At 36.4% G+C, this 12,357-nt stretch overlaps 1 protein-coding gene across 1 annotated transcript in view; it reads right to left on the reverse strand.

The window, feature by feature from the left end:
* Window positions 1-617: 617 nt before the first annotated feature.
* Window positions 618-12,357, reverse strand: part of ANGPT1 (angiopoietin 1) — a 289,955-nt gene continuing 278,215 nt past the window's right edge. Inside the window, exon 9 of the mRNA XM_064384528.1 lies at window positions 618-3,163. Coding sequence (XP_064240598.1) covers window positions 3,156-3,163 — 8 coding nt within the window. The 3' untranslated portion in view covers window positions 618-3,155. The remainder of the gene's footprint in view (window positions 3,164-12,357) is intronic.

Raw genomic sequence — 12,357 nt, forward strand, 5'->3', positions numbered from 1 at the left:
TATGTGAGTTCGCTGTTCTATGTCATTGATCTATATGTGTATACTTATGCCAGTTTCACATTGTTCTGATTACCATAGAAAATTAGTATTCACACAACAACATTCTAGTATGTATAATTAGATCATTTGTATTCCATAAAAGACTGAGACTAATTACCCTAAACGTGCAATTCTAATGTTAGAGGACTAGTGCCCACTAATATCTAATTTCTTCTCGGTTAGAGAAAATGGAGTCTACAGTCACTCTGCATTCCTCTTACCTAAATCTAGAAAAATTCGAATCTACTTCTGTCTTTATAGATTTATCTTTTGTGGACATTTATATAAATGAAATTATGTAATATGCAGTACTTTGTGACTGGCTTCTTTTACTCATCATATGACCCTCTGAAAGCTGTGAGGGTCCTATGACTAGTTCTGGCCAGTAGGCTCTGAGCAAACCTGACATACATCACTTCTAGGCCAAGGCATAGAAGAGTGGCCTTGAGGCCCCCATGTCTCTCTTCTCCTCCTTTGGCAACCAAAGATGTGAGATTTAGAGAATCCAGCCACAGAGATGGAGCCCAGCCTGTGTTTCTGGATGACTGCTTGGAACAGAAACCTCCCTCCTGACATTAGCTCACCATAGGTGGACAAGTAGTATGTATGACACATGGCTTTGTGTTGTGCAAATATGCCACAAGGATTTGAAGACGTGTTAAAATATCATACGTGTTCTCAAATATGTCATCCCAAACCAAAAACAATAGCTTCAACAAGGCACTTATTAGCAATGCAAATTTTCAGACCCAACTGGGACATGCTGAGTCAAAAACTCTGGGGATGGAGCCCAGCCATCTGTATTTTAATAATCCCTAAAGGATATTCTGATACAAGTTAAAGTTTAAATACTGCTGCAATAGCATAATCTAGTCTATCCTTTCTGATACTTAATAATGAGTTTTTCAACTTGTTAAATAATCAAATATAGTCTTTCTAGAGGAAAAGGAAAGCAGTAACTGTATATTTTTCATTAGAATATTCCTTACCAAAACTACTACTATTACTTTAGTTCAAGGGGATATTGAGTTTAGCCACAGTATAGTATAGGTCAAGAGATGTATTTAAAGGCTATTGTAAATAAAGATTTGGGTCATATTAAACATGATATAGGCACAATTAGTGCTCAATAAATGATGATTTTCTTTCTTTTCCTTTCAGATCCTTGGTACTTTTTGAATAGACTAAGGCAGAAACTCCCAATTCTCCCTATGTTCGATTTCTCTTCACTCTAGTTCCCGCATATTAAGATTACATTTAACCTTTCAGAGAAATTCAGCTTTGATCATATCATTATTTTCAACAGTTTTATTGAGATGTAATTTGGAAAATACGTAATTCACCCATTCAAAGTATACAATTCAATGGTATTTAGCACATTAACAAAGTTGTGCAGCCATCACCACAATCTAAATTTAGAATATTTTCATCATCTATAAAAGAAACCCAGTAGTCTTTATGGTGACTCTCTACCCCTGTTACCTAATTCTAGAAAAATCCTAATCTACCCCTGTCTTTATAGAGTTATGTATTTTAGACATTTTATATAAATGACATTATATATTATGCAGTACTTTGTGATAGGTTTCTTCCACTTAGCATAGTGTTTTCAAGGCTCATCCATGCTGTGTCGTGTCTCAATACTTCATTTTCTTTTGTGGCTGAGTAACATTGAATTTTAAGGTTGTAGTACACTTTGTTTAGGCATTTATCAATTAGTAGACATTTGAGTTGTTTCCATTTTTTGGCTATTATGAATAATGCTACTATGAACATTTGTGTACAAGTTTTGTGTGCTCATATGTTTTCGTTTCTGGTAATTATGAACCTAGTAACAGATTGTTGGAGTATGTGGCAACTCTATGTTCTTTTAATTTTTTTATTTTTATGAATTTATAATAGTTGTACATGTTTATGGGGTGCATGTGATATTTGATATGTTTAACATTTTGATAAAGTTCCAAAATATTTTTCCAAAGAGGTTGCACCATTTTACATTTCCACTCACAATATATGAGGAGTCAAGTTTCTCTCACCCTTGTCAATACATGTTATTATTTATATTTATGATTAAGACAAGCCTAATAGTTATAGAGTGGTATCTTATTGTGACTTCCATTTGCATTTCCTTAATGATTAATGCTATTGAGAATCTTTCTTTGATAATTGACTAATGGTATATTTTCTTTGAAGAAATGTCTATTCAACTCCTTTGCAATATTAAAATTGAATTGTTTATCTTTTTATTGTTAAATTGTAAGTGTTCTTCATGTAACCTGGATACATGTCCCTTATTAAAGGTATGATATGCAAATGTTTTCTCTCATTCTGTGAGTTGTCTTTTCACTATCTTGATTACATAATTTGCAGCAAAAGAGTTTTCAATTTTGATGAATTCTATTGTATTTTTCCTTCATCACTTGTATTTTTAGTCCCATATTTTAGAAATAATGGCCTAACCAAAAGTCTTGAAGATGTTCCCGTCCAAAAGTTGTATAGTTTTCCTTTTAAATTTAAATCATTTATCTATTTTAAGTTTTTTATTGGTTTGTTTATACTGTGAGATAGGAGTTCAACTTCATTCTTTTGCATGTGAACATCTATATTAGTTGGTTCTCATGTTGCTAATACATACATACCTGAGCCTGGGTAATTTATAAAGAAAAGAGGTTTAATTGACTCACAGTTCAGCCTGGATAGGGAGGTCTCAGGAAACTTACAATCATGGTGGAAGAAGTAAACATGTCCTTCTTCACAAGGTGATAGGAAAAAGAAGAGCAGAGCTAAAGGTGAAAAAGCCCTTTATAAAACCATCAGATCTCATGAGAACTCACTATCATGAGAATAGTAGCATGGGGGTAATCGCTTCCATGAGTCAATTACCTCACATTATGTCCCTCCCATGCTTTGTGGGTATTATAAAACTACAATCCAAATGATATTTGGGTGGGGACAAATCATATCATTCCACCCTGACCCCTCCCAGATCTCATGCCCTCACATTTCAAAACACAATCATGCCCTCCCAACAGTCCCCCAAAGTCTTAACTCATTCCAGGATTAATCCAAAAGTCCAAGTCCAAAGTCTCATCTGAAACAAGGCAAGTCTCTTCTGCCTATGAACCTATAAAATAAAAAACAAGTTAGTTACTTCTTAGTTACAATGGTAATACAGGGGTAAATACACACATTCCAAATGGGAGAAAACAAAAGGGCCAAAACAAAAGGGCCACAGGCTGTTACTTCAGAGGGTATGAGTTCCAAGCCTTCATGGCTTACACATGGTGTTTGGCCTATAGGTCTCCTCATATATTGTTGGTGGAAATGTAAAATGTAAAATCTAATAGGGCAGTCACTAAACCTTAAAGTTCCAAAATGATCTCCTTTGACTCCATGTCTCACACTCAGGTCATACTGACACAAGAGGTGGACTCCTATGAGCTTGGGCAGATTTACCTGTGTGGCTTTGCAGAGTACAGCCCTGCTCCTAGCTGCTTTCATGGCTGGTGCTTGAGTGTCTATGGCTTTTCCAGGCACACAATGCAAGTTGTTGGTGGATCTACAGTTCTAGGGTATGGAAGATGGTGGTCCTCTTCTCATAGCTCCAATAGACAGTGCCCCAGTGAGGACTCTGTGTGTGGGCTCCAACCCCACATTTCCCTTTTGCACAACTCTAGCAGAGTTTTTCCAAGAGGTCTCTACCACTGCAGCAAACTTCTGGCTGGACATCCAGGCATTTCCACACATCATCTAAAATCTAGGTGGAGGTTCCCAAGCCTCAATTCTTGACTTCAGTGCACCCATAGGCCCAACACCACATGTAAGCCACCAAGGCTTGGAGTTTGCATCCTCTGAAGTAATAGCCTGAGCTGTACATTGGCCCCTTTTAGTCACATCTGTAGCTGAAGCAGATGGGACTCAGGGCGCCATGTCCTGAGGCTGCATAGAGCAGGGGGGTCCTGGGCCTAGCCCATCAAACCATTTTTTTTTCCTTGTAGGTCTCCAAACCTTTAATGGAAGGGTCTGCCATGAAGGTGTCTGACATGCCCTGGAGACATTTGTCCCATTGTCTTGGGGATTAACATTTGGCTCTTCATTATTTGTGCAAATTCCTAAAACTTGAATTTCTCCCCAGAAAATGGGGTTTTCTTTTCTATCACACTGTCAGGCTGCAAATTTTCCAAAATTTTATGCTATGCTTCCTCTTGAATGCGCTTTGTCACTTAGAAATTTCTTCTGCAAAATACCATAAATTATTTCTCTCAAGTTCAAAGTTCCACAGATCTCTAGGGCAGAGGCAAAATGGCACCAGTCTCTTTCCATAGCAAGAGTGACCTTTGCTCCAGTTCTCAACAAGTTCCTCCTCTCCATCTGAGACTACCTCAGCCTGGACTTTATTGTCTATATTACTATCAGCATTTTGGTCAAAGCCATTGAACATGTCTCTAGGAGGTTCCAAACTTTCCTACATTTTTCTGTCTTCTGAGCCCTGTAAGTCTCTAAAATGTTTCAAACTTTCCCAAATTTTCCTGTCTTCTTCTGAGCCCTCCAAATGAGGGCCAACATTGAAATTCAGGAAATACAGAAAACACCACAAAGAAACTCCTCAAGAAGAGCAACTCCAAGACACATACTCATCAGATTCACCAAGGTTGAAATGAAGGAAAAAGTGTTAAGGGCAGCCAGAGAGAAAGGTTGGATTACCCACAAAGGGAAGCCCAACAGACTGACAGCAGATTTCTCTGTAGAAACCCTACCAACCAGAAGGGGGTAGGGGCGAATATTCAGCATTCTTAAGGGAAAGAATTTTCAGCCCAGAATTTCATATCCAGCCAAACTAAGCTTCATAAGCAAAGGAGAAATAAAATCCTTTACAGACAAGAAAATGCGGAGAGATTTTGTCACCACCAGGCCTGCCTCACACTTATAGATTCTTTCATACACAAAGTACTTTTTAGATAACAGCAAGGATTTTTGAAATTGTATAAAAGATCTGCATTTTATTGATAGTTTCCTCATTTTAGTTCATTTATAATTTTCTATTTATTATTATTAATTGATTGGAATCCAACCAATAAGTTGAAATGCTATACATCGTTGATATATTGTTATTCACTTTCTTTAAATTGCTCTAATATTCTGATGTTCTGATGCATTATTTTTGAATCAAATTCTTAAAATACTCTAGAATTTTCATTCTTTTTTTATGTGTTACTCAATTATAACTGGTATTTCTATGGCATGTTTCCAGTGAAAACAAGAGGTGTATAATAGCAAATACTTATAGTAAACAATTCACTTTCATAGATATGAAACGATTTCAAAAATAAACTACTAAAAAACCAAGACATATAAGTTCAAAACAAAAAAACCAAAACAAAACAAAATTACAAGTAACTTACACAAACTTGAATTTTGGGAAGATAAATTGAATTAATTTGAAAATGTGTAGTCTATAGTCTTTTAATGAAAAGGAGTTATTTCAAAAATTATTTTCTTCATTGTGTGTACTATATAATTAATGTATAAGTTTAGAATGCATGGCTATAGACAAAGGGGTGATCACCATGAGCTTAATTGAGAGCTTTCTTCCTCCCTTAAAATAGTCTTATAGTCTCTAGGTTCACGTCAAAGAAACTTAAATTTCAACTTTTTTTGTCTGATTTTTGCTAAAAGATGGAAATCACTATTTTTTAAATTGTTGTCTCTGATAACATTGCCCGGAACATTTGCTAAAGATAAACACAGTAGAATCTATACAGTAATATGATATTTCCTGATGGAATACCAAGCTTACCCGCTGTGGGACACAAATTCCATAATCAACTGGCAGGTTGCGAAGGTCTTTCTTACATGCTAGATTGATCCGATAATCCATACTATGTTTTGACATATTCTGTGTATTACAACCTATATTATTTTGCTTCTATGGCAAGTGACGGCTTTATACACTGGCTTTTGAAGCACCAGGGAAGAATACACTGGCAGAATGCTTAGAAGATAGAAAAGTAAGATACTCAACAACTAGCTGTGATGTGACAAGAGATTATTTAATCATTCTTGGCATGCTTCTATGTAGCCAAGAAATAACCATAACTTGTCTAAAGCCTACAGCGATTTAAAAACAAACCTAAATACAGAAATTTATCTTTGTTATTTTAATTAAATAATAGTGTTTCAGTATAACTTCATGCAAGGCATATGCTCTATTTCAGTACCAATGTGAAAAGAAACATTGCAATTTTTAGTATACAAAAGGATGTTAGTTTTCAATAATTATGTTTTAATGATACAAAATTACATACATATAATTAATATTGAGTTTCTCAAGTCTTTTTCTATAAGGAAATTTAGTTAAGTATTTGCATATTTTTGTTAATTTTTTTTAGTTTCTTAATTGACTAGTGATTTCTATTGAAATAAGTCAGGGGTTGGTAAACTATGACCTGTGATTCAAAAACAGTCCATTTATATATTGTCTTGTGAGCTAATAATGATATTTATTTTCTTAAATTGCTAAAATAGAATTTTTAGTTATAATAATACACACGAAATTTATCTTAAATTCAAATTTTAGTGTCCATAAGTAAAGTTTTATTGGAAGATGGCCATGCCCATTCATTTATATGGTCTATGGCTGCTTTCGTTCTCTAATAGTAGAATTGAATCGTTGGGCCAGAGACCATCTGGTCTACAAACCTGAAAATAATTTACTTTCTGGTCCTTTATAGAAAAAGTTGGCCAATCTCCGAGATAGTTACCTTTATAAATCTTAGATGACTCCTAGAATGTATATACACACTCACACACAATGTACCTTGATGTATGCCCTGTGAAAATGTTTTCATTCCAAATACTTTCATTCATGGGAACTATCATTTCATATTTTGAATATCCAAGTTTTAAAATTATTAGGAAAACAATTCTCTATATCGCTAAGATCATGACAGTTAAAAAAAATGACTACAAGCAATGGTTGTGCAAATAAAAGCCCCTTGGATTAAATACAGGTATGGTTAAATCCTGGAGTAACACATAGATTGAACTGATATATGGAAAATCCATGTTTTTTGTACATTCTGCACCACTGGACTAAAACACTGATGTTGCTATTTTAGGACATTTGTTGTCTACATGATTGATACCATTATTAATGGTGGTATTTTGGATCATTACTGAAAAAAACGATGAAATCTAGTGTAACTCTACAGAGTTAATTTAATTTTAATAATTTGGATTTTATTAATTGGAATTCTATGTTATTTAATAGACTAATGCCTAATCGACATCATAGCTCTGTGCTATGAGAAGCATATCTGACGTTTTGCACTCTGGTCTGCATTTTACAAAGAGAGGTCAACTGAAAATAGTTTTCAAACTGATGCAGAGTTCTGGGGAGGGAGTAGCTTGTGGGAGATATATAAGGAAGAAGCCAATGGGTTTAGGATCCTTGACCTTTGCTCCTTTTCAGCTAAAGCATTTTTGTTTTTGGTTTCTGATACAATATTTTCCCCTTATCCACAGGGGATACTTTCCAAGACCCTTAGTGGATGCCTGAAACCACGGATAGTACCGAATCTGACTGCCATCAATTGGAACACATTTCTGTTCATGTCTTCCACCCACAAAGTTAATGCCTTTTTCACTTTCAACTCTTATTACATACTATGGCTATAAATTTTGCATTTTGAGGTGTGACAGCATAATTAGCACAATTTTCTTTTTCCTTCTTCAAAATTTCATGGATACAAGATGCATTCTTAAGATAGAGTTTAGCAACTTCAGCATACAGTTTTTTTTCTTTTCTTATTAAGTGAAGAATGTTCACCTTTTCACTTGAAAGCAGTTTCCATCCTCTCTTTAGCATATCCATATTGCAAGCATCACTGCTCTTGCACTTATTCTGTATCACTTATTCTATATCACTCAATTTCCTTATTCTGTATCATTCAAAGAGCCTCTGCTTCTCTGATGGAACCCATAGAAGATATACTAAATGTGATTGAAAGCTGCTCAATATTCATGCACATTATTTTATAAGTGAAGAAACTGCAATACAGAGAAAATAGTAGTAGTAGCTGTAAAAATTAACTGAATGCTTACTCAGTAATACTTTAAACATGTAAAGTTACCTAATCCTCATTCTAACCCTATGAGTTCATGTTACTGTTTTCTTCATCTTAAAGAAGCGGAAAAAACTGAAGCAGAGAGAATGTAAGTTTAAGGCCTGAGGTCACAGTTACTTAAATAGTGGAGTTGGAATTTAAATCAAAGTAGTTTGATGCTACTCCAAGCTCTTAATCATAGTTTACCATTGAGTTTTTATAGAGTTATTATAATAATAATAATTTTAAAAACATACTATTCTTACTAAGTCTCTGTTTTCCTAGACAATTGCTTAAATAATTCATAAATATTTATCGAGTACTATATATTGCTTTAGGTAAGCATGACGATAATAGTTCTTGCCCAGATGAAGAAACCATGCATTTTGCTATGCTTGCATTTGTGAAATGAGAAGTGTGCTCCTATTTTAAGCTATCTCTCTTGTTCTCTACCTTTTTGTGTAGCTATATTTCATTGTATTTAAAACATAACACATTAGAGGTAATTTTGTTAGAGAAGGTAGCTAGACAGAAATGAGCAGGGCAGGAGAGGCTCCCTGCCCTGGACCAGGAATGTCAGGTGACCATTGGGTGATAAACAGACAGTTGTTACACTCTCTAAAAAATGATAATTGGTCATAGCCAGCACCAGGACAAGACAGTCTCCCAATAGATACAAAACTGAAGCTGGTGATTAGCAGCTTCCTGAGGAGACCTTAGAAGTTGAGTGAGTGGGCTCAAGCATGTTCAGTAAGAGCAAAATGGAGGAGTTTAACTAATAGACGACCTTCCTCTGGGAATGCCTGACTGGTAAGGGAAAAATGCCTCAAGTGAGCATGCACACCACTTTAGTAAACACACTGCACATGGGGCCCCTCTTAAGTACTACACAAGCAGACAGCCCATCCCAAGAGAAAAATCAAGCGGGGAGAAACACAAACCTTGGGACCATGCCAGTGTACTCGGTCCAAGGCTGAATTGGGCACTTTGATTTCTCAAGTTGCCTGCTTAACCTTCTTCCAAGTGTACTCTACTTCCTTTTGTTCCTGCTCTAAAACTTTTTAATAAACTCACTCCTGCTCTAAAACTTGCCTTAGTCTCTCCCTCTGCCTTAAATCTACTGTTGTCCCTCAGCTGAATTCTTTCCTCTAAAAAAGTAAGGATCAACTTGCTGCATTCCCATACAGATTTGCCGTTGGTAACAATCTGAAGAAAAACATACACATTTAGATCAAAGGTATGCAATGGTAAAGAATAATAAAAATTGTGTAGTTTCCAAAATATTTAAATTTGTATTTTTTAAAAGTATAATCATGTGACATGAAAATGATACCACATATATTTTCTAATGAAAATTATACAGGTTCATTTTTAAATTCACAAATGAATAGACAAGTCAAATATGTATTGAGGTTGCTTATATATCACCATGAATAAGCTACAGTAATAAAACCCCTTTAGACATTTATGCCATTTGGAGAATCTTATTAGTGGTCACTGTGAAGATTCTTGATCTCTGTGTAATGACTATAAACTAGGATTCATAGCAACTCTAGATCTAGCATGGGATTTCTGACATCTAAGAATCAACTTTCTAGAAACCTCAAGTTTCTGTAATAAGTTCCAGGCTTTAGGTAGTTTTTAAAAATGTGCTTTTGTTTGCTCGTGAGGAAATACCCTAAATAACAAAGAAAACCTGGTGGTGCTAGACATTACTCAGGTTGCTAGGCCGAAAGTTTTCTTTTGAAAGGCAAGTGTGGCCAGTAAACTTCATGCCTCCATGCATTATTTGGGAGGCTTGTAGGAGAAGTGAAAAGAGATGAAGGAGACAAGAAGAGAGCAGTCTAGACAAGGTCAAAAGGCAGCATAATTAGATTCCCCACAGAGGTGACTGCAATTAGATGAGGCTGCAAGAGGGTTGAGTGGCAAACTTTGACTCAGAGGAGAATCAGAATGGGAGAACTGTCGGAGAGGGCCATGAGCACTTGTGCATGACCAGCCTTGAAATGCACAGGACACCATGAAGTCTTAACTCTGTGTCTTGTTGGATTCAGGATCCTTCATTTCCCCTGTTTTCTGCTTCCTTTTGTGTAGCATGTCATCCTCCTCCTGCTCCCTGACTTGCTCTTACCCTTGCCAGGTGTGGTGACTTGTCTATAGAATTTGTGAGCAGGACTCTGTAACATTGTCCCTTCTGCTCCTTTTTCTCAATGGAGATATGCTGGTTATTGAGAGGATGTGTTCGGGTCGACTGCCAGCAGTGGAACAGGTAGAGGGGAGATGATTTGCCCCTGTTTTGTGAAAGTCTGCAGGTTGGACGACATTGCCTGTGATTGAGGGTATATCTCTCTGATTCTGAGGCCTGCCATGAGAAAGTCTACTGTTCTTTGCTCAAATACCATCATGTCAGGCTGTCCCAGAATTTGGATAGCAGCATACCCTGTTTTCTTACTGAGAGGCCAAGAGATATTTTGGAGTACTGAGAAGGAGGAGGTGTGGCTGTTTCTGGGTAATCCATTCCCTTGTACCTCACAGGGTGTAAAGGCTGCCCAATCTATTATATGAGGAATCTTCTAAATATCCATGGAAAGTGCTTATTATAAAAAGAAAAGTATGCATGGATTTCACATTTTTTTCACCAAAATAAACTCATACTAACTTGTTATAATGTGTTTGAACAGGATCTAGTTTGAGGCACTAAGAAGCCTAAGGCATCAGTTTAAAAAGAGCTCCGTCAGCTGGGCGTCGTGGCTCAGGCCTGTAATCCCAGCACTTTGGGAGGCCAAGGCGGGCAGATCATGAGGTCAAGGGAGCAAGACCGTCCTTGCCAATGTGATGAAACCCCGTCTCTACTGAAAAAAAAGAAAAATACAAACATTAGCTGGGTGTGGTAGCACACACCTGGAGTCCCAATTACTTGGGAGGCTGAGGCAGGAGAATTGCTTGAACCCAGGAGGTGGAGGTTGCAGTGAGCCAAAATTGTGCTACTGCACTCCAGCCTGGTGACTGAGCAAAACTCCATCTCAAAAAAAGAAAATAAAAGAGCTCCTCTCAGAGCAATATGAATTTTGCTAAAACTGAAGCAAGAGCAAATTTAGGATGAAACTTGGGTGGAAGAATGGTGAAATTACTGATGCTTTATGAAATGTTTATGGGGGCAATACCCCAAAGAAATCAGCAGTTTACAAATTGATAATTCATTTTAAGAAAGGACAAGACAATATTGAGGATAAAGTCTGCAGCAGCAAACCATTCACATCAATTTGTCAGGAAAAACTTCATCTTCTTTATGCCCTAATTAAAGACAATTGATGATAAACATCAGAAATGGTTGCCAACATCATCGACATTTCAGTTGGTTTAGGTTACATAATTCTCACTGAAAAATTAAAGTTGAACAAATTTTCCACATCATGGATGCCGAACTGTTATGTCCAGATCAGCTGCAGAAAAGAGTAGAGCTTTCAATGGAATTTGAAATAAGTGGGATCAAGATCCTGAAGCATTATTTCAAAGAATTGTAACAGGAGATGGAACATGGCTTTACTAGTACAATCCTGATGGCAAAGCATAATCAAAGCAATGGCTACCAAGAGGTGGAAGGGGTCCAGTCAAAGCAAAAGCAGACTGGGGGCAAAGGTCATGGCAACAGTTTTTTGGGATGCTCAAAGCATTTTGTTTGTGGACTTAATGGAGGGCCAAAGAACAATAACATTTTCTTTTCATGAGAGTGTTTTGAGAAAGTTAGCCAACACTTCAGAAGAAAAATGCCCAAGAAGGCTTCAACAAAGGGTCCTCCTTCACCATGATGATGCTCTTGCTCATTCCTTCGCACCATGCATGGACAATTTTGTGAGAGTTTCAATATGAAATTATTAGGCATTCACCTTTGGTCCTAATTTGATTTCTTCTGACTTTTTTGTTTCCTAATCTTAAAAAAATATTTAAAGGGGACTCATTTTTTTCCTAATCTTAGAAAAATATTTAAAGGGGACTCATTTTTTAAAAAGACTGCATTGGCATGGTTAAATTCCTAAGACCTTTAGTTTTCAAGGGTTGGACTAAATGGCTAGCATCATTGCTTACCAAAGTGTCTTGAACTTGGTGGAGTTTGTGTTGAGAAATAAAGTTTATAGTTTTTACTTTTATCTTTTAACGTCATTTCTCCATGAACTTCTTGAAGTGCCCTTGTACATTAGTCTGATGTCATATA

The sequence above is a fragment of the Aotus nancymaae genome, unplaced genomic scaffold (genome assembly GCF_030222135.1).
Source record: "Aotus nancymaae isolate 86718 unplaced genomic scaffold, 86718_ANA_hifiasm-v0.15.2.pri h1tg000036l, whole genome shotgun sequence".
Lineage (NCBI taxonomy): Eukaryota > Metazoa > Chordata > Mammalia > Primates > Aotidae > Aotus > Aotus nancymaae.